Source organism: Phoenix dactylifera, chromosome 6, assembly GCF_009389715.1.
Source record: "Phoenix dactylifera cultivar Barhee BC4 chromosome 6, palm_55x_up_171113_PBpolish2nd_filt_p, whole genome shotgun sequence".
Taxonomy (NCBI): domain Eukaryota; kingdom Viridiplantae; phylum Streptophyta; class Magnoliopsida; order Arecales; family Arecaceae; genus Phoenix; species Phoenix dactylifera.
This window is the reverse complement of record NC_052397.1, coordinates 13,397,805-13,419,619: the sequence shown is the minus strand read 5'-3', so window position 1 is coordinate 13,419,619 and position 21,815 is coordinate 13,397,805. Positions and strand designations below refer to the sequence as shown.

General features: G+C 37.5%; 1 protein-coding gene across 1 annotated transcript in view; it reads left to right on the top strand.

Moving 5' to 3' along the window:
* The first annotated feature begins 2,078 nt into the window (after positions 1 to 2,078).
* Positions 2,079 to 21,815, top strand: part of LOC103705334 (QWRF motif-containing protein 2-like) — a 28,311-nt gene continuing 8,574 nt past the window's right edge. Inside the window, exons 1-3 of the mRNA XM_039127467.1 lie at positions 2,079 to 2,650; positions 11,743 to 13,275; positions 20,613 to 20,732. Of these exons, the coding sequence (XP_038983395.1) occupies positions 11,899 to 13,275; positions 20,613 to 20,732 (1,497 nt within the window). The 5' untranslated portion in view covers positions 2,079 to 2,650; positions 11,743 to 11,898. The remainder of the gene's footprint in view (positions 2,651 to 11,742; positions 13,276 to 20,612; positions 20,733 to 21,815) is intronic.

Here is a 21,815-nt window from a genome sequence, read left to right as displayed (position 1 = left end):
CTATAAAAAAATAAAATAAAATATACAATATAGATAGAGGAGAAAAGAGAAGCAAGGCAATTACTTATCCACAGGTGCATGGTAGAAAATTGCCACTGTGGATAAGACTTTGAACCTAATTGATGGCCACCATGGATAACCTTTACCACTTGATCACCATCATAATTTCTTTCATAGCAAGGTAGACTCGTCACTGATTTTGATTTATTTCTCCATCATAGTCCATCTTAAGAATTCACAAGCACGTAAAGATGCCTCAAGGACAGGAGCTTTTTAAGTCTGCTCCATTTTCCTATCAACTAAAGAGTGGGTTCCCTAGCTCATCATCCCTCATTAATGTTAAGGTTCCTTATCAAATAATAAAGTGTGTAGCAAAGGTCTTTCAGAAGAAGAAGCCAAGACAAAATCATTCTCCCTGGCTTAATATCACTTTCAACGCTGGCTGCTTGCATAGCAAACATTCATAGTGGACCATGACATGATGAGTGCTATATCTAACTCCCCAATGTGGACCACGACAGAAGTTTAGCTAAAGAATTGAACCTTAATTGGTGGTAAAGAACTCAGTCCACAACTCAAGCTTTGAACAAATTATCAAAACTTTTATGTTGAGTTTCTTTTGCGCACCCAGTTTCTGAAGATTTGTTAAAAAAAAATTATGTTTCATAATACCAAAAATCATCAAGCAAACTACTGCCTGTCAACCATAATATAGAGTTTTTTGCTATAGGGACAAACTTCGATATTCTGTTTTTCTATCACTTTGTGGAGATTATATTCATAGACATCTTTTTTTAAGCATAACAATCAGGAAATATATCTACATACATCTATCAAGAAGAAGAAGAGGAAGTTATATCATGAAACTATCGTAAAAGTATATCTGAAATTCTAACACAATACACGACCAACAAGGCCGAATCCTCTGCAGTTTGAAAATTTTATGTGATGTACCTGGAAACATGATGATTGTGATGTGAAAAAGGTGGTGAATCATGTGATTGCCCTTCCGCTGCCAGACTGCCTTTCCTTCCCTTTTCTTGCTTTTGTTTGTTGTTGTCCTCTTATCAAAGTCTCAAAGTTCTGAGTCTCTCCCATTTGGTGCGTTCGATCAAACATCCCTTGGGCTTTTCGATCGGTTTCCAGGTCATGACATGACATTTGTTTCCTAGTTGTTTTAGGTGTGGCCAAGTGGATCATATTGTAGGTTTTGATGCATAAAAATACCCACAGAAGCCATCAATATTCTTCTTTTGATGCATCCAGCATACCAATAAATCCATTAAATTCTTTTTTAGCCAATAAATCAGGTCTCTCTCTCTCTCTCTCTCTCTCTCTCTCTCTCTCTCTCTCTCTCTCTCTCTCTCTCTCTATATATATATATATATATATATATATATATATATATATATATATTGTTAGCTTCAAAAGTTGGACAATCGTATTATATTCTTGTATAATGATGTCTTAGATTGCAAAACATGGTCCCCAACTTTATAGAGCTACCAGGAGTCCCAAAGGATGAGGCACAAAAGGGAAATGAGTTCTGGAGCTATTCTGGAGTGATTGGTAAGTTTAATCACTGAGTGCAACCTTGATAGCATCTTTCATGTTGCTACCCAGTTTCAATATGGGGGAAACAAGGACTAAATCAGATCTGAAATTTCATATTAATGTTGTTAGAAGGAACTTTTGCATCATATTTATTTATGTTACTCAAATATGTGACAATTAATGTAGAACAATCATTTAATTTTTTTATCATACAATGATAGGACCCCTAGAAATATGATATTTAAACAAATGAAATATAAGAAAATATTATTTAGTGCATCATCGAATGATTTCGGTGCCAGAAATTGATCATCCAAGTATTTCCCTGATAAGATGGCATACTATTATGATAACCATGTCCACCTAGCTAGTTAATCAAACAAATCCAATTTTAAAACATCAAACTTATCCCCTGAAAACTTCGTGGGTACTTAAGATAGAGATCAATGGAGACATGAAGGAGGAACTCATTTAGCATCAACAAAAGTAAGATGCTAGCAAGCATGGTATGCGATATTATATCGAATCAGGCGGTATAGGGTGTATCGTACTGGTTCAGTACTGGGTTATGATATAGAGGGCATACCGGCATTTAGTACACAAAATTAGCTTCTGTATCGATTTTTATGCCGGACGTAATGATATAGTGGCATTGGTAAGGGCCGGTACCAAGATAAGCTCTACAAGGTTTTGAAACAGCCCACTATGGAGTTTTTATGCTATATAGGAGCAGCAATTTGGTATCCTTTTGTAAAAGGAGGAGGTAGGAAAAGTAGATGGCCTGTGCCCATCTGTAAAATGATAGTAGGACAGGTGTGAGACCACAAAGGCAAAAGGTAGAATGTTTCAAATGGAGAGCAAAACCTCCTTGAAAGCAAAGAGGGGGAGATAAAAAAACAGTGAGCGGTGTGTATGTGAGTGCGTGAGATGACGAGGGGCATTTCACAAAACTTAGCCTGCAAATAATAGCGACCTTAGGCTGATGTGTTTTTGGTCTCGGAGTCTTCGGCTCTCCAGCATCCAAGGCCACAACAAGAACAAGAAAAGCTAATTTAGAGATACAAGAACTTCTTGGGTGGCTAGTTTCTCCACTGAGGTATTTAATCATACCTGTGATCTTTTAATTTCTTCCGATGGTTATTGCCGCATAGGTCTATCAAGTTAATTTTTCATATTCTTCCTTTCTTTTTCTCCTTAAGTGGTTTTCGATGGAAAATGCACCAAAAGCATTCTATGTGGTGAATTGCCATGAATCAAGGAAATTTAAGTAGAATGATCTAGAGGTGCATTTTAATGAATGGTAGCAAGCGTTAGGGTTCTTATTAGATGTAAGAGAGGCATGAAATACCAAGACACAATGCTTGTTGGTAGGTAATGCCAGGCTCAATATCTCGTAAATGCAGCAGCAGAAGAAGATGGATACATAGGAATCATTAGAAACAAACAACAAATTGTTAAGCAAGTCTGGCAAGTCTGGAAATTATATTCTACCTCACAATAATTTCATTAGAAAACTTCTACTTCTCGAACATATATATTTGTGATTCCCATTGGACAATGGTGCTTTGCTACTAAAATGAGTGAAAATAAATCATCTGAGATCTTTGGTATTCTTTTAGCTTGCGCATCATCTTCTATCATTTGAGGTAGCCACTATACAAAACTACCAAAATCTTAGCCTTTTCACTTCGTTTTACCAGGCTCTTATCACTAAGATTAATGCCAGTATGGTTGGTCACAACAGATGGAACCTCACACAATTCATACTTTGTTTCCTCTTCCTAAGGATGCTTGTTTATTTAACACCTTGTTTTGCTCTTTATCAGGAACGATAAAAAGTTCCATTGCTTCTCCATGAACGACCTTTCCTAGAGCATCTATATCCCGCAAGATTGATAACAAACAGTGCTATCACTTCTCTATGTAATTGCACCCTCCTTTGCTTTCTTGGAAGGGAGAAACCTTCCAATAGTGTAGTCAATAGAACAAGGGGTAAGAAGTCCAATTACTCTACAGTAGCTGTAGAAGGTGAGCTATTCCACCATTGTTCAAACATCTCACTCGAAAGAATCATTGTACCAATGTGGCACTATTCTATTGGCCCCTTTAAGGATGGACAACCATAGTTGTTGGGCTGGCCAGATAAGCAATAGAAAAGCCAGTACTAGCTTAATTCAGAATTCTCACTCAGGACAGTCGCTCAAATAGCTTGGTGTTTCATTGGTCCTTTATGAACTCTTAAATATGCTAGCGGCTAACCATAAGAGAAACGGATGGTCCCCAAATAAGTGTAGGTGAGGGAGAGAAGAGAGTGGCAGGGCCATCCTTGGGTAAGGGGGTTAGCACCCTTTAGTTCCGTTCTTCAAGGTTAGGTGTCCCTGGTGTACTGATGACACATATAGAGGTTAAACTTTTTCACTTGCGTTAAAGGCAAAGGCATAAGTTTTGGGTCCTCAACATTTGGTGATGGTGTGGGATACTACTGTTAAGGTTTGCACTTTGAATCCGGGAGGATCACTAGATCTGTTACGAACCACTTTTGCTACTCCTAGATAGCATTTGAGAGCAAGATCTATCATTTCCAAGATTGATTTGTACATCAAACATTTTGGAAGATATAGCTTTTATATGTGGTATCTACCTTGCAATGCATTTTTTAAAATTGTATAGTTTTATAACGTGACGACCTATTGACAGACTCATCAGACTCTGCATGGCTTTATTTCGAGACCACTTAAGCCTTTAAAATGCATGATCAAATCAAATTTGGTTGTTTTTGAAAATTTTGATTTGGCTTTATCTTTCAATTCAGAAGCAAGTAGGTAATGCAATAGGATATAATTAAAATTGATGGAGATCTATTTTTAGAAAGATTTTAGCTTGTCTATTGGTGAAAATAGAAATTTGATGAATCTCACTAGTATAACTAGATGCACAAAGTAATAGCTTTAGTTATTTTTAATAAAAATAAATCACTTAGAACCTATTCTCAAAAATTTCTAATACTTTTAATGTTTTATTCTAAGATAATTAAGTCGAACGGGTTGACAAAACTTTTTTTTTGCTCTCGATTTCGATCGCTCTTCAAATGAAGATATATGCCCATGACATGAGCAAAAGCTGGTTTAGCTATAGCTTGGTGTTGCATACTATGTTACAAAGGATCATATAAGCTACTTAATCCACATTATGAAGCATGAGCTCTTGTCCTGCCATCATCTTTGGGGAGCATAAAGGAAGGCATGTCATAAATCTAGTAGAAAGAACAAATATTTTTTCCCCATTCTGTCCACATTTCTAGTTGTGATTTCACTCTCCATGTACGTCGCTCCAAACTCCCAACATAATCAGACAACCCGGATCCGCAAAACCGGTCGGTTTGACCTTCATCCGTGTGCGTAGCGGCAAAGGCTGTGTCTCCTTCGTCCTACGACGTGACGTAACCAACCATCTATATTTTATGGCAAGTCTTCGCTCGTCCCCATGCGCCCTTACAAAATAGGGCATTAGTTCTCTATGATGTGGGCAAGAATATGACATCCAACAACCATTTTATTGTTGTTTGGTGATGTTTCCTGTGTTATTATGTACATGGCAACCTTATTCTAACAAGAAATGATATAGTTTAAGAAAGATCATTGTAATCGTACACCAACCATTATACCACTATCTGGAGCTAGCCTCATTTATGTTAAACATACACATAGGGGTGCAAATAGGTCAGACCGGATTGGGTCATGAGTAACCTCGATCCAATTCAGTTTTTTGTTGGAGTCCTAATTTTGAACCCAGATCTGACGGGTTTGCCGTTACAATTTTTGACCCAATAAATCATTCGGATCAGGTTGGGTTCATATGCAATCCGGACCCAACCTAAAAAATTTGGATCTAGATCGGGTCCGAGTCAGATCTAGGTCGGATCCGACTCAAATTATTTTTTTATTTTTTTTATGATAGAAAAAAATTTTCCATCGAATCATTCGGGATAAAAACATCCTGGAGAAAGATTGATTGGTGTAGTATTGTAGGTTTCTTGTACAGAAATAATAATAATAATAATAATAATAATAATAATAAAGGTTTTCATTGGAGTTGGATGTAACCCACAACAGGTTTTGAGAGGTGCATTAATAGATAATGTAAGATGCAGTGAGCCACCTAAAATAAATCATTTGGTTTAACATGCATTTCATCCTGCGCCAATGAAGCTCTTCATTTCCCCTACATCATCACACCTAAACTTCAAAGACATAGTTCAAAAACATGTTTGCCCTTGCTGGTTAGTGAAAATAATAGTGAGTTTTTTTCAGAATGAAAACATTGAGTTTTCTTCACTATAAGAACATTCATCATCTTTTTATGTGCACCACAAGTAGTACATAATTATAGCTTGGTTGCTATATTCTCTACAAAACTTATCAAGTATATATAAAGATATCACTAATGATTTATTTTAAAGAAAATAAGAATGTTAAGCTTACGAAATCTCTAATTTCGTTGGCCTTCTAAAAGAAAGAAGCCAAGCCATATCCTTGATTCTCCCCTTTGTATCTTAAGGACACACCCACCATTGATCTTTTTGCATCACCAATCAGCCCATTTCTTTCACTTCCTTCTTTTCTTGTTTTAATGTAAATTATATTTTTTCCTATTTTAGTTTGAATATAGTTTTTTTTAAGATTAAGAGAAGCCTACTGAGGGTTGTTTCCAATCGGCATTAATCCCTTGCATGATAAGAAAGTGATACCATTCGCGGTCGTCACGGTCTACTTTTATTATTTAAAAAATGTTAGGCTTTTGACAAGCTCATTCACATGCTGTATCAAATATTAAAAAGTTACAGAAGCAATATCATAGATATTGCCGACCAATTAAGGCAAGATCCAAACCTAATGATGAGTATTAGGTAGGACATCGTCATAAAATTATGAAATTTTAGCTACAGTACCATATGGTTTAGATCGAAATTTCAACCTAAATCCCTCGACAGACACCCAGATCCGACCCAATAAGATAGCTCTAACCTAATTCCTTAGGATGATCAATTGATGAAACAACTCCGGCTTTGAGTTGAGCTCAAAGTTTTAGTGATTGAGCTCGAGCCTTGACTCCATAAAAAAATAAGTCCAACTCGACCATTGCATGGTGTTTGCGTGGACCGGAGACTTGTCCACTACTGCATGAAGCTAGAATGGCTCGACGCATCTCCCATCTTCTGACAAGATCCCGTGAGGGGATCAGGAAGTCGGCAGGGATGCATGGCTTCACGGGCTCGTCCAAAATAGGCTTTGGGGTGGCACGTAGCGATCTGGAAGCTAGAACAGCAGTGCAAAATAATATTTTTTTAAACAAAAAAAATGTATATAAAAACTGGTTTAATGTCATATCATTCTTGGCTTGCAAATGGATGCATTCGCGAGCTGTCTGAAATCTTGGAGGTGGCGTACTGCCATTTGTGCTCGACTGGATCGAAGTACACTGGTGGTGTTTGGTCCAGTTACTGATGGGATTCTTCTGGGGGAGATGACTGTGGTGTTTTGGGAACCCCTCTGGCTGTCCCTAATTGGTGGGTCCCCGGTTCTTGCTGTTGATTTTTAAAACCTTAACTAAGGAGGGAAATGAATGCAGTAGTTTTAGTATTGGCACACTTGAATTCATTTTCGACATTGTAGAGATCAGTACGTATTTGCTTGTTTTGTTGTGATTGAAATGCATTATTGATCCAACTTTATCGCCTTGGGCTTGAGTTTCTTGGTTTAAGTTATTAGTTGGCATAGAAATGAGATTTTGTTTAGGTTTTGAGTTCAAATCACGCACACCAAAAAAAAAAAGAAGGAAGAGTTGGAAGGAGAGAGAGAAAGGATGACAATGCTATGTAGGCAAATTTTGGCATGTTATATTTATTTTTTTTTTTTTAATTTTTATATGTTTACACCATATCCAAACTAATGAGTGCGATTTTTAGATCGACTAATAACAAGTCTTGGAAAATCACCCAATAGAAATTGAGTAGGAGCAGATCTTTGAAAAGCGAGTAGGCCGGTTAAGTGCTTTTAGAAGGGTATTAACCTTCAATCAAATACCAAGACGCAAATCAAGAATTCAGTCGGCCGGCTGAAGTACTTGACCAATAGGCCAAAGTTATACTCAGGTAGCAGACTAAGTTGTGCTTGGATAGAAGGCTAAAGTCGTACTCCATCATCAAGTTAAAATATATGATCATCAAGTTGAGTATTACTAAAAATATACAAATCTTAAATCGAGTACCAAGGACGCAGATCGAAACACTATATACGCATGTCAAAATAACAAAGATACAAGCTGAACCACTAAGGGTGCAAGGTGAAGCATCAAGGTGTAAACTGAGTACATGTAGTACAAACCAAGAGGGATGAGAGCTATTAGCTTAGGAGATTTTTAATGGAGTAGAAAGTAATTAAGTAGGATGGTTAGCTAGTAATTACCACTATCTAGTATATAAAAGAAGTGGTAGCATTATCCATAATATAAGAGTAGTGGAAGGAGCATAGCTATTATGCAAGTCAACAATAAGAACAAGCATCAAAGTTAAAGTAGCGGCACCTATTCTAATAGTTAATGAAAAACACTTATCAGAATTAAGTTGTAAGTTTGAGAACAGCCCTTCGCTAATGAAATGATCAACATTATTATTTTATCTTTTAATTATCTTTTTTTATCTTTATTTATCTCTGAGTTCATAGTTCATAGTGTAGCATCATAGTTACCGTTTCTTTTTCCAAGTAGATAATATCTAATAGAAAAAGTTTTTCAAGACCAAGGCAACAAAACCCACTACCATTCATCTTTTTTGATCCAGCCGTGCCATCAATTGCTCTCCTTTCCATTCCATCCCTCAAGGAAAAAAGGAGAGCAACACCATGATAGCTTTAATTAAAATTCACCTCAAAATATTTCAATCATGCTAAACTTTATAATAAGAGTCTTACACAAATTCACCATAATCTGTTGGTCGTAGTAAATTTTAAAAATTTATCTAAACAAAGAATGTACTGTAGCAAATAAATTTCAAATAATTTAAAAGATATATATATATATATATATATATATATATATATATATATATATATATATATATATATATATATATATATATGAATGGTAGTGGGTTTTGTTGCCTTGGTCTTGAAAAACTTTTTCTATTAGATATTATCTACTTGGAAAAAGAAACGGTAACTATGATGCTACACTATGAACTATGAACTCAGAGATAAATAAAGATAAAGAACTATGAACTCAGATATATATATATATATATATATATATATATATATATATATATATATCATTAGCAGCCACATCCATTTGCACAAGCATTATAACTAGATTTTTCTTATGCATTATTTTTTTGTCATGAATGTTTTCCAATTTCACACCTTGTTTGTACTTGTTTTTAGTCTAATTTATCAAAATTTTTGCCAATAGAACTTGACTTAAATAGCCGGCATCCCTCTCCTTGGTAGAGAGGTAGCATTCCAAGCATATTTCTCAAAAAGTTCCTGCATCTTCATTGATCATCGAAGATTGGAAGAAAGGTAAGAAGCAATGTACAATATAGAAGTAGAAAAGTTTAGGGTGATACAATTCAATTTACATTTGAAAAGATTACAAAAGATGGGCAAAGCAACTATGGAAATATATTTCAAACTAATGAAAAACTAGAATCCTATAATTCCATTTTCTTTTTTAACAACTAAATTTTTCAACAGTTTTATAAGTTTTCAATTTGAGAAAAGTTGGATCACAATTTGTTTAAACAATTATGTTCGCTTTGGGGAACTATAAAAGGCAAAACTACCACTAAGGCGCACCTAATCATGTCTATCATCTAAAGGCTACTATAAAACAATATTGGTGATAACTGCACAGTTCAAAAATAAATTCTTAATTCCTAACTAGTCACTTGGATCTATAGAGCCCTCTGCATGCAAAGAAAGGAGGGATGTGAGAGAAGGAAAAATATGAAGAATAAGATCAATAAGAGGGAAAGGTGGAAGGAATTGCCCTACAACAATATGCCACATAGGTTGGTGATGGATAATCACAAATTGAAGGTGGAATAATACAATTAATGCCATGAATTTTTTCACAAATTTTTTTGGTCGATAGAATAGAAATTACCAAATACTTTCTTTTGTCTAGTCTTTGTAATGGATACTAGTTGTATATACTGGATTGATCTTGTATATTTATATAAGATCAAAAAATTTAAATAATATCTTCTGATCAGTTTTTTCGGATAAGATCTCAAATTGTTACAATTACCTATCAACAGTATGCCACTTTGGTTTGTGATGGATAATTGATGAAATAGGAATTGCCAAGTACCTGGCAGCTGTATGGCCCCATCACCTTTTACAGCGCCAAAATCCTGTGACCAGCAGTCAAGATTTTGGGAAAGCCAAATAAATTTAATGGCTATTCTTTTTCTTTCATGAATCAAGCCAATTAAGCTGGGGAAGGGATCGCATGTTACTGTCAAGGGCCAGTATGATAGGTAGTGACCCTTGAGCTAAGCTCCATCCCAGGATTGGACCCATTAGAGAGGACTGTTCTGATGGATGACTGTTTTCTGGACCTCAACTCATTAAAGTAGCGTCCTAAGTAGTTTACCAATAAAATATACCATTTTAATTATGGAAGAATTGTAGTATTATATAATAAATACAGTTAAACTATTATATTTTTCTAGAGTCTTTCCTAAGTTATTTTTACTTGTGAAAACTTAAGTTAAATTATTATCACCTCCTTCCTAGCTTACTTCTTTGTCACCTCAAGGTAAGTTGGCTGGTGTAGATCCTTTGGTTTAATTTGGGCTCTAAGCCTAATTTCTACTCTTAAAAGAGCGTTTGGTATGGTGTGATATTTAGTCACTATAATATAGTATGGCAAATGCAGTGAACTTAGATAACCGGACATCAGATTACTTTGGTATAAGAATCATCAGTGATCTAAGATCACCTCGATGATTATATTTAGATCACTAAACGCTAGCAAAGATTATTCTACTAAAGCTTAACCTGAATTGACTAATATTTTTTTAAAATAAAAATTGAATAGATAAGTTTAATTATTTATTTTACTATTAAAAGCAAACTTATGAGATTTGTCCATATTGGGCTTCAATTTTTAATGCATCATTTTTCTACTGCCTCTTAGTATCTCAAATGTATTGTCTGTAATGACTCCACAATAATAGTTATAATTATTAATACTTGTTAAATATTTGCATGTCTCATTTAAAGTTAGTTTAAGAATATTTTTGTTATTTAATCTATCCAAATTTGAACCGAGCTAAAATTTAGTGCCAATTTGATGTAGGTATGGTCCACTCCACCCTACCAAGCATTTAATTTAAAATTAGTTTTAAAATACTTTTGATATTAATTAAATCTGGTTAAAATCTATAATCTGATGACAATTTGGTAAAGACAAGGGTCCATCCCACTCTACCAAAAGAAGTCTGCCTTTAAATAGCTTGAAGTCCCCCACCTTGTGATGCCCCCCAAAGCCAGCGACCCCAACTCATCAGAAATTAAAAAAACCCTCTCACCTCTTACTCTCAGCAGGTGGCAATATCCTTTATCCTTAATTAAAGGTCTATTTTCCTATCAATTCTTTTAAGTTCTTCTTAAATTCTATTAAATGCTCCCTAAAATTAAAGGGAAAGCAACCCCCTCTCTTTCCTTCTCTCTCTACCATGTAGCCGTTACCCCCAACCCCCTCTCTTTCCTTCTGTCTCTTTATTTCTTGCTTTAGAAATTAACTACTCTCCTTGTTCAATTTTATTCTTTTGATAGAATTAATTTTTATAGAGCAATATATATATAAAAAATAACTAGAGACCACAAGGAAAATAACAAAAAAAGTTCTATTTGTTTGCCTAAAAGCAAAAGAATAAGCTAAAAAAAAAAAAATCCGAAACCCATCGCGCGCGCTCTCTCTCTCTCTCTCTCTCTCTCTCGCCCTCCGCGCACGACGCTCCCTTCGTAGCAAAACAGCAAGCCTTTCCATAGCTTAACCGCAACACCACACTAAATAATAACGAACAAAACCATAGAGATAGAGAGAGAAAACAAAACCTTCAAACCCTTCTCTCTCTCGCCCCTTCTTCTCCGCTTCACTCTTCCCTTCTCTGTTCTCCTTCAGGGGCCAGGAGAGGAGCTTAGAAGCTGGAGTCTGGTGCTCCGCCGGGGAATGTGACTCGTCCTCTCCACCAAACGGCTAGCTGGTGCTGGAATTCGAGAAGATAGAAGGAGATCGAGATAGGGCCGAGGCGGAGAACCAGATCTCTCCCTGGGGATCATGGTGGCCGCCATCCCCGCCGCTTCTCCGACCACCACCGCCTCGGCTGCCTCCACTTCCCCTGGCCCCAAAAACCCCTCCCTCCCCGACGATCTCCATAGCCCCTCCCGTCGCCCTCTCATCCCCTCCGAGAAGGACAATGCCGCCGCCGTTGCTGCTGCTGTCTCCCGCCGCCCCCGTACCAAAGAGATCTCCTCTCGGTACCTCTCTCCCTACTCCTCCTCGTCTTCGACTACCTCTACTTCATACTCTTCTTCCAATTCCTACTCTTCTTCGAACTCTTCTTCGAGTTCCCGGCGCTTCCCCTCGCCTCTGATATCCTCCCGGCCCTCCACGCCACCGGCATTGGCCCCTAAGAGATCCCAGTCCGTCGATCGGAGCCGTCCCTCCACCCCTCGCCCTGATCCCCGGCCCGCCCCCGCCGAGCCCTCCGCCGCCGCCCGAGCCCTCTGCACCACCACGCGAAGCCTCTCCGTCTCGTTCCAGGGGGAGTCCTTCTTCTACCAGACCAGCCGCGCCAAAGCCACCTCCCCCAGCCCCGCCCGCAAGCCCGCCCCCGCGCACCGGAGGACCAACTCAGCTGCCGCTACCCCTGCCAGAGCCAGCGATCAGTCGGAGAACTCCCGGCCCTTTGAGAACCACCATCGCTGGCCCGCTGCCAGACCTCGGCAGTCGAACCCCTTGATGAGGAGCTTGGACTGCAATTTGGAGAAGAAAGGTTCCATCTTGGCCACGGTCCATTTGCTGCAGCAGTCAATGGTGTTCGACGACGGCACGCGCCGTGCATCCTTTGATGGGGGCGACCTTTCGGCATCATCGGATACTGACAGTGTGTCCTCCGGCAGCAATTCAGGGGCGCAGGAGCTTAGTGTGCCCTCAAGGGCACGGGTCACTCCTCGTGGAATTAGTGTGCCTGCAAGGTTCTGGCAGGAGACCAACAGCCGACTACGCCGGCTTCCAGAGCCGGGCACGCCATTGTTGTCGTCAGGCTCCAGGACTGCAGCCCCACCGAAGCTTGGTTTGACAAAGAAATCATTGGTAGATAGCCCTTCGTCATCTCCTCGGTCGGTTTCTTCTCCACTCCGTGGACCCATGAGGCCATCTTCTCCGAGTAAGATTACAGCTTCTCCCTCAAGGGGAATGGCCAGTCCTTTGCGAATGAGGAACAATGGATCAGTGAGTTCCTCTCCAATTGGTCAGCCGGGTAATGCGCCTTCAATTATAAGCTTTGCAGCAGAAGTGAGGAGGGCAAAGAAAGGGGAGAACCGGATTGAGGAAGCACACTTGTTGAGGCTGTTTCATAATCGACACTTGCAATGGCGTTGGGTGAATGCAAGGGCCAATGCTGCGCTATTGGTGCAGAGACTGACCGCAGAGGTAGTGCCAGTGCTACAATCTTAGAGTTTGCTTTCTCAACATATTGATATTTGAAATTGTTATCTGTATTTGTTATGATTTCTTGGTCCGCGTGCTTTCTACTTAGCAATTAGCAATATGCTAGCTTGGATGTTGCTTGCCCTATCAATTTTGTTGGTACCTTGCTTTGGTTTAAGATCGACTCATCTTAATCGTTCAGAAGTATTTCTCTTTCTCCTATATGTTACTCCAGTCCATCGTTCTTACTTAAACTAAAAGCACCTGTCAGTGTTGCTGTTTTACATTTGTCATCTCATATATTGCATGGTACAAGGATTAGTTTATAATCATTTTTCACTTGTAATATGTTTTACAAGGTTCGCTGTTTCGGTACCGGACCCATACCGGTGCCACACTAGCACAATATCGGTACGACATATAATTTTCTTAGCATATCGAATATCAATACACCACCTATACCGGACACCGGTACTGAACCGGTATGGTACGGTATGTCCTATACCGTCCGGTTCGGACTAGTATGGTATACCATATTTTCTCATGTTAATGCAGTATTCATTTTCTTGCTGAAATTCTGGGACAGTGTAAGCATACGAGAAAGATTATAGAATTGCACATGTTTTTAGCCTATTTCGGTTTAGGGATTTAGCTTCCTCATTTGGCAGATATTGCCAGTAAGGGGAGTGTCCATCATATTCATCACCACATGTATTGGTTTGTGATGACTGCTATGGTCAGGGACAGACACAATAGGGGCATTATGCAGTTCTTTTAGTTCTCATGCGCACATTCTGTAGTTATTATATTAATTGAGTATCATGCATCCTTGTAGTATATGTAATGTTGAAATTAGTATTAGGAACTATGCTGTCAAAAAAAATATGGGTTACTCAAATCATATAATCTGATTAAACTGAAATTGTTCATGTGTTGTTTTGATTTTCTGTGTTACTGGTCATCTAAAATAAATGCAGTTGACTTTAGACATAAACCCCTTTATGAAGTTATGATTTTGCTTTCCTTAGTAATGTTGTTTTCAAACTAAAACTAGCAAATCAAGATGTATATGGCTTCCAGTAGTTACTTCTTCCTTTCTCAAGATGTGGGCATTTCATTATTATCAGTTTAAGAAGTTTGATGCACATTTGCGACTTATCGAATTTCAGAGCATATTTTGTTGTAATTTGACATTTTTCACTTCAAATTGGACCATATTGTCATTTATGTGACATCTAACAATGTTCCTTCAGTTTTGATATGATAGTATGGCCAAAAAGAGTAGCAGGAAAGCAGAGGATAAAGGAAAGTGGAGTCAGAAGACATATAAGCATATGATGCAGAGTTAGAAAGGATAATAAATAGCACGAGCAAGGTGACAAAGTGATGAATGAAAGTGTGTGCCTCCGGATATAATGTGGTAGGAGATGGTTGAAGATGTACTGAGACTGTAGCAAGAGGTGTGCTTGGAATGTCTGGTGCTAAAGTATGGAAAAGGAGAATTTGTGGTTATACGACAATATTATGTCTTGAAAAATGTAAGAACGCTAGAAACTTAATTTGCAAAAATCAAAAAGAAAGGCCAAAAAGTCAGAGTATCAAGGGAAAGGTTTAGTTTTTGATGATTTCAACTTAAAAATGAAGCTGAAAAGAGGGTGAGAAAAATATTTGTGTTACCATAAAATGGGAGGAAGGCAGTATTTGAAACAGATCATGCAAAAAGAGTGAGAAATGATAGAGTAGTTGTTTGAGGCCACGAGTTTGTCAAAAATGGAGATGATGCTTTCAATTGTTAAAGGTTGATGGTAGGAGCATAGGATTAGCTGAAAGAAGATATGTAGGGTGAGAAAAGGTAAGATACATCACCAAATAGCACCAATTAGATTTATGTGAGGTGACTTTAGTCAGGATGAAAAGTGGCAGAAGAGATGCCAATAAAAATATATATTAGTAGAAGTGTAGAAAAAATGTGGTTAGTTTGGTCTGCAGTTTGGTCTGCATTATACAATCAAGCTATGAAGAAGACTGGTATAATGGTAGGCAATGAGCATTTAAAACCATTTTGGTTTGTTTTCTTAATTAGGCAGGTGATCAGAAAATTCAGATAGAATAGTGATATAACTTGCATATGGTTTTTGCTTATTTGGAAGAAAACTTTTATTAGTATGATGAGTGCTTGGTTGTTGAGAGATGAGAAAGAAAGACACATTGACAATTTGCATATTTGGCAAATCTGAAGACACAGTTGAGCACTGACATTATGCATATTCAGATTTATATATACAGATATTGTTCAAACACCACCTTTCTGTTAAAGACATGAGAGACCGAAAATCAGTTCTGGGCTTGTCAAGTACAATAATTTTAGGTTTTGGGTGGTATCGTGTGTCTTAGAAATAATTAGCTTTTTCAAAAAACTACAAACAAAATATTTTTGTTAGATCACTAGATGTGTTGGCAATTGGGCAGCAGTGTTCTTGAGAAATTGGATGCATTTGTTTTAGTTGCAGAGATCTCGTCGCTACATTATCTAGGTTTTCTTTTTAATATTTATAAAATGATGAGAGACTGTGGAGTAAGATATTATGTTGCCTCATGTGATATCCTCACATGATGTTATTTCATCATTTTCCTTTTTCAAGTCCAAATGAGCGAGTACAAGAGGCCTGTTCAACCCACCACTGCCTTAGCCACAATTGGCCAAGCAGCACATAGTGGTGACACTCAATTTTGACGCATGATCTAAAATCTACATGGTTCTGGAAAATTTCAAGCAACATAAAAGCGATACAGTTAAAATGCGTGACTTAATTTAACAGATGAATGAATTTATCCTACTCAGACATCCCTTATTACCTTTATTCATTATCACTTGATTCACCCCAAGGTTAACACCTCATTTTTGTGATTTCCTACCTTGGTTTTTGACTCTTTGGTTAGTTTCCCCTCAAAACCTAGTGGATTGTCATCTTCAAGATGTATATGCCTTTGTCATCTCGAGTACAAACTCTTCTTCAGAAAGGCCAAACTAATGGATCCGTCTCATTGATGTCGTATGCTATAGTGCCCTCTTCATATGCTCCTTAGCTTCTTCATGCAATGCCCATCAATGTGAGCCTTTGGTTGAACCCTTCTATCATCTTGTGTTGACCTTATGTTTAATTCATTCATCCTCACATATTTTTGCACATTTTTCAAACTTCCATCATCAATGTGCTGTAGCTGAAAATTCCAGGTTGACTATATTATCCCTCAATTCTAAGATCATCAAGGTAGTTGGTACAATTTCAGGCACTTTTCTCGACCATAAGAATAAACAACTGAATTTAATTTGGAGGGGATTTGCTCTTTGTGTGACAAGATATGAACAAACATTCGAACAAAAAGTATATTATCCAATTTTTCATTTGATAGAAATCTGCTATCTGCCGTTTTGGCTGCAATATTTCTGATTGTCCATCATTAGAAGCACTAGCATCTAATACTTCTTGACGATAGTTTGTTCGAGCCTTTGCCACATGACCCTTGCTATAATGAGTATGTGGCTGAATACTGTTAAGAATTTTCTCTTCAAGGTTATCTAGAAGTGGTCCTCATTTAATTTGTTCAAACATGGAACTTGGTCACCACTATCAGTGAGCAAAAGGGACTGATCACCATATCATATGTCTTGTTCTTCATGTCTTTCTCCAGATCATTGGTGAAAGCTGCCACACAGACTACCACATCAGCCATGTTGGTTCCTCCCGACCTGAAGAGACTGTAAACCATGGCTCATACTATAATTTCTCTTGAACAACAGAATGTGTCAGATTCATCATTAGTCACCACTATTGTCTCCACAATGTTCTCAGCAATGGCAGCCTCCAAGCAGACTGCGCAGGAAGTTGAACCCCCTCCATCTCTCTTGTTTGGATTTAATGGAGACAATCCAGAACTTTGTGGCCTACCCTCCCACATCTATATTGTACCTTAATACCTTCATAAACATAATGTTCAAAACTTCCGGACCATCCTCAATCTTGACTCCAAGCTGTAGCAGTTTGGTAAGATCAACCTCCAGGGAAACTCAAGCAAGCCTATGGCTTGCAGCTATCATGGTTGGAAGGCCCACAGCAGCAGGTCTGTTTCTGAAATAATAGTTCTCTTGTAACACTCTGAATGAAGCCTTGGAAAACAACCCAAACTGGAGCAACCTGGAAGCTCAATGCTAACGGTATATAATTATTTCTTCACTGTATTGAGGAAAGCATTTTTCCTGTTTACAGACCATTGGCTCTTGTAAGGACTTGCATCATATCATCAGCATTTTGAAATTTAAAAGCATCAACCCCATTGACCATATCAAGAACTATGAAAGCTGCTGCTCTATTCCAAATTTTGTCTGGTGTCTCAAGATTTCAATCTAAACCTTATTGCCAAGGAACTGCCTGAGCAGAGAATGCTTTGATTCTCTCTGACTTTCTTTTACGAAGCCTGCTCAATAATGAGTTATTGTTACCTAAACACTCACATCCAGCTCCTAGAATCTAAATCAGTTACGGTTCTGAATATATTCAGACACTTGGCTACATATTAAATTTTAATATTTGCTGCTTTTAAAAATTGGTGAAGAGTTGGAGTCTTTTAATGACTAGTCCACCCCAACTATAATAGTGTTAAAAATGAGCTTTTCTCTTTTAGAGACTGGTCAAGAATGTAGGTATTAAAATAGCTTTGCAAAATGTCATTTTCCTAATATATTTAAGTTACTAGATGAGAAACAAGCATATTGGAAGACCTTATCAGACAATATCTTTTATAAGATTTTATAAATATATATACATATTTAGTTAAGATGTTTTCGATGTATCTCTTATTTCCTTTTCCTTCCTCTTGCTGTGTCAGATACTTGGACATATGTCCGAGTCTGATTCTGATGTTTGGGTCCATGCTAGGCCTTATTTAGGAAAACTCTTCTTCTATAAAAATGATAGATGAATAAACCCTCTTGCCGTCACCCTAAACCTCCTTTCTCGATGCTTATGTTTTCTGACAGGGAAATTCTTGCTTTATGTTGCCGCCTGACCACCCCTCATGTCTTCACTCCTAGATTTCACTCTAGCTGCATTACTTACAATGGCTCATCTTCTTTCAGTATGTCATCTTCTACTACATGAATCATTTGGAAGAAAGTTTGCCTTATTGTAGTGTAGATTTTCCTCTTATACATGAGATGATGGAATCCTTTCAGAAATACGCCAAAATGGTAGAAGGTGCTTAGTCAGAATTTCCTAAGACATGTCGAGGAACATCATTTTTTCCATCTCCTTATTATTGATAGTGGTGTGTTGTGGCTTCAAAAACCTTAGGCTGTATGAGACGGCCTGTAATTTGTTTCTGTGACATTCTTCTTTGAAATCTTAATCTGGTCGGGCCTAAGGATGAAGTGGTTGCAACAAATATCATATCCCTATGTTCTTGCTGGACGTTGGCTAGAAACGAGGGTGAGGATCTTCCGATTAGATATTCAGCATGCAAGAATGTTTACAGATTTAGTTAAATTGATGTGCAGTCATAAAAATGCTGTTTGCTAGCCTATCAGATTTTAGAAGCTAGCATTTATAGGGGCACAAACAAGCCGGGCTGAGCTGAGTATCAGGCTGCTCTGGCTCGGCTTAGCTTCTTAACAAGCTGCTTGAGCCTGGCTCCAACTCAAGTCGAGCTCAATAAAACCTGCTTGAGCTTGGCTAGGCTAAGCTTTTAAAAGTCGAGCTTTACTCAAGCTAAGCTGAGCTTTCCCACTATATAAGAATTGGACAGCCGTTCAGGCATGGCTTGTTTATGAGCCAAGCTCTGAAATCTGTTTGAGCTCCACTTGTTTCCTAATTGAGTCGAGCTCAAACAAGCTCTTAAATCAAGCCCTTGCTGCTACTGAGCAGCTAGGTTCATTTGTGCCCCTGGCTATTTATTGTTTTACACAAGGTTCTTTTGATCTATAACATATTCTTTTTGATTGATTTGAATTTGTTTTAGTATAGGTGTTTTTACCAGTATGGGTGGTATCAGCTATTTTGCAACTCTTTTCTTCTCAACCATGTCCTTTTCCTAATAGGTTTCTGGTTGTATCCTCCCCACCCATGCTCATGTATATGAGAGTAATACCAGGTTTACAAACTGCTTATGAAGCAAATAATGGGCTTCTAGTTGCAATAGGTCTTCACCGATTATCAGCTTCAAACCTTTATCTTTTTGCACATGTTATAGGAACTTGCAGTTCAAATTGAAGAGGAGAACCCTTAGTTCATAATATCTGCAGATGATATAGTTTTGGCTGGGTGAACATCAAATGTAATTACAGGAAAAAAAGGTTTAGAGAATAATGATCTAAAACTACTTGGATCAATACATAGTTTGAGGAGAGCGACTCTAATTTAAATAGCAAGTGATTCATATTCGAACCATGGGATGAAGACTTAAGTAGATTTGGGATCGATAGTGAATTATGATCTATACATCACAATACATGTATGAACCAAAATTCAATGGGTTTAAATGCCTCTAAATTGATGAACTTACTCAAAATATAGAATAGTTCCATTACATTTGTATCCACTTGATGTATAAGTAGGTGACCTTCAAAACGTATGATCTTGATAAACAGTGTGTGGATCCTCAACTTGGATGATTTCCTCCAGTTAATTATGTAATAATTGAATTGGGCCACTGGAATCCCATCTCAGCTCTGTCTCTGTGTGCTGTGCATGCATATGGTATGTACCGCTTGTGCATGCACATGGATGTCCATAACCTATGGGAGGATCTCATCTTATAATGGTGTACCATAGTTTCTCTGGTCCTTATCATTGAAGCACTGTATTCAATTTTCTGTTCCACAAAATCATGCTCATCAAAATGTCAAGCCATTGTTGCACAGGCTTTTTTTGCAATATGGTGTGACTTTATATGCAATTCGTGGAATTAGAGTTTGTGCACATATTCAAGGTTGTCCAACAGCAGAGATCATATATTTGTTGTGTTGTTTATGTGTGTGTGCAAGTATCTCAATGTGCTTATTATTCTTACTTTTACTATTTGTGTCTTAGGCTTATTTCATAAGTGCAGATGTGACTCCAATAATGTTTATGCGTGCATTCCATGTCGTTTATGCTCTAATTTTTACTGCTTTGGACAGTTACCAAAACATCTTAGTTTCTGTTTTAGCCATTTTTACCTTCGATGTTATGGTTTAACTTGCATGTAAAATCTTTAATATCAATAAGCTAATGCCTTCCTCTGATCTTTATCAAAGAAGTATAGATGATGCTTTATCAGCTAATTCTTCATTTGCTTTGTATCAGAAAAATTTGTATAATGCATGGATAACTACATCAGAGTTGCGTGATTCTGTCACTTTTAAAAGGACCAAGCTACAGCTTATGAAACAAAATCTAAAACTAACTTCCATTCTTAAGGGACAAGTAAGTCTTTTATTTCTCTCTCTCTCTCTCTCTCTCTCTCTCTGTGTGTGTGTGTGTGTGTGTGTGTGTGTGTGTATGTGTGTGTGTTTGCTGTTGCTGCAAGGTTTTCTCCAAGTCTAATTTCGGTTCTGGATTATTACCGTGCTTCATGTCTACAAAATACTCAATTTCTATAATTCTCATTTGCTGCACCCTTCATTATTGGATGTTAACATATAATGGTCATCGAGTATTTGCATTAAATCTTAGACAACTTGCCTTCTTCTTTCCAGAATGGAGCCAGGAATGTGCATTTGGGGGGACTGAAAGAAACCTAGCTTTTACAAATCTATTCTCTTGAAGATGCCATTTTATGATTTCAAACATTCTTTCCATTTTATGATGCCGGGCATAATTTTTATTCTAGGGATCTAACATAGTGATTATTTCATCTAGATTGATTCAATGAAACATTAGGTTGAATAATCAATTATTGGGTTTTTAGTATCCTACTCCAATGCATTTGTGATTTCTGATCTGTGTTATTATTTATATCTATATAATTAGTGTGACGTAATAGATGATAACAAAGATGATTGACATATGTGATGATTCATCACAAGAAAAGGTCACAAAAATATGTTGAATTTGGGCCAAAAATGTTTACAGCTAAAGACTATTTTTGCTAGGCTACAAAAGCATTTCCAAGTTGTTTTATGACAATAACTTAAAATGAAGACTTGAAACTAGTTATATCTGTTAGAACTCTTGGTGTTCAAACTTCAAGATCCAGGGACTTATATAGTACATTGGCATCCTATAATAAAAGCATCTTTTTGTTAAATAAAACCCCTTCTAACCACCTGACTTTTTTACTAATTTTAATTGAATCAGTTCTATTCTTAAGTCGGCACACCCCCACTTCTCTTTTACTGGAAGGGGCTGCTAACATATTTCTGGACCTTTCTTTTCTTATTATCTAGATAAAATGTGCAAATTAACAAGCCCTATGGATGAGAGCACATTAATCCATTTTCTGAAGTTTCACATTGCTGTTGAGCATGCCCAAGATATACAGCTATTCTGTTGTTATTTTCCCTGTAA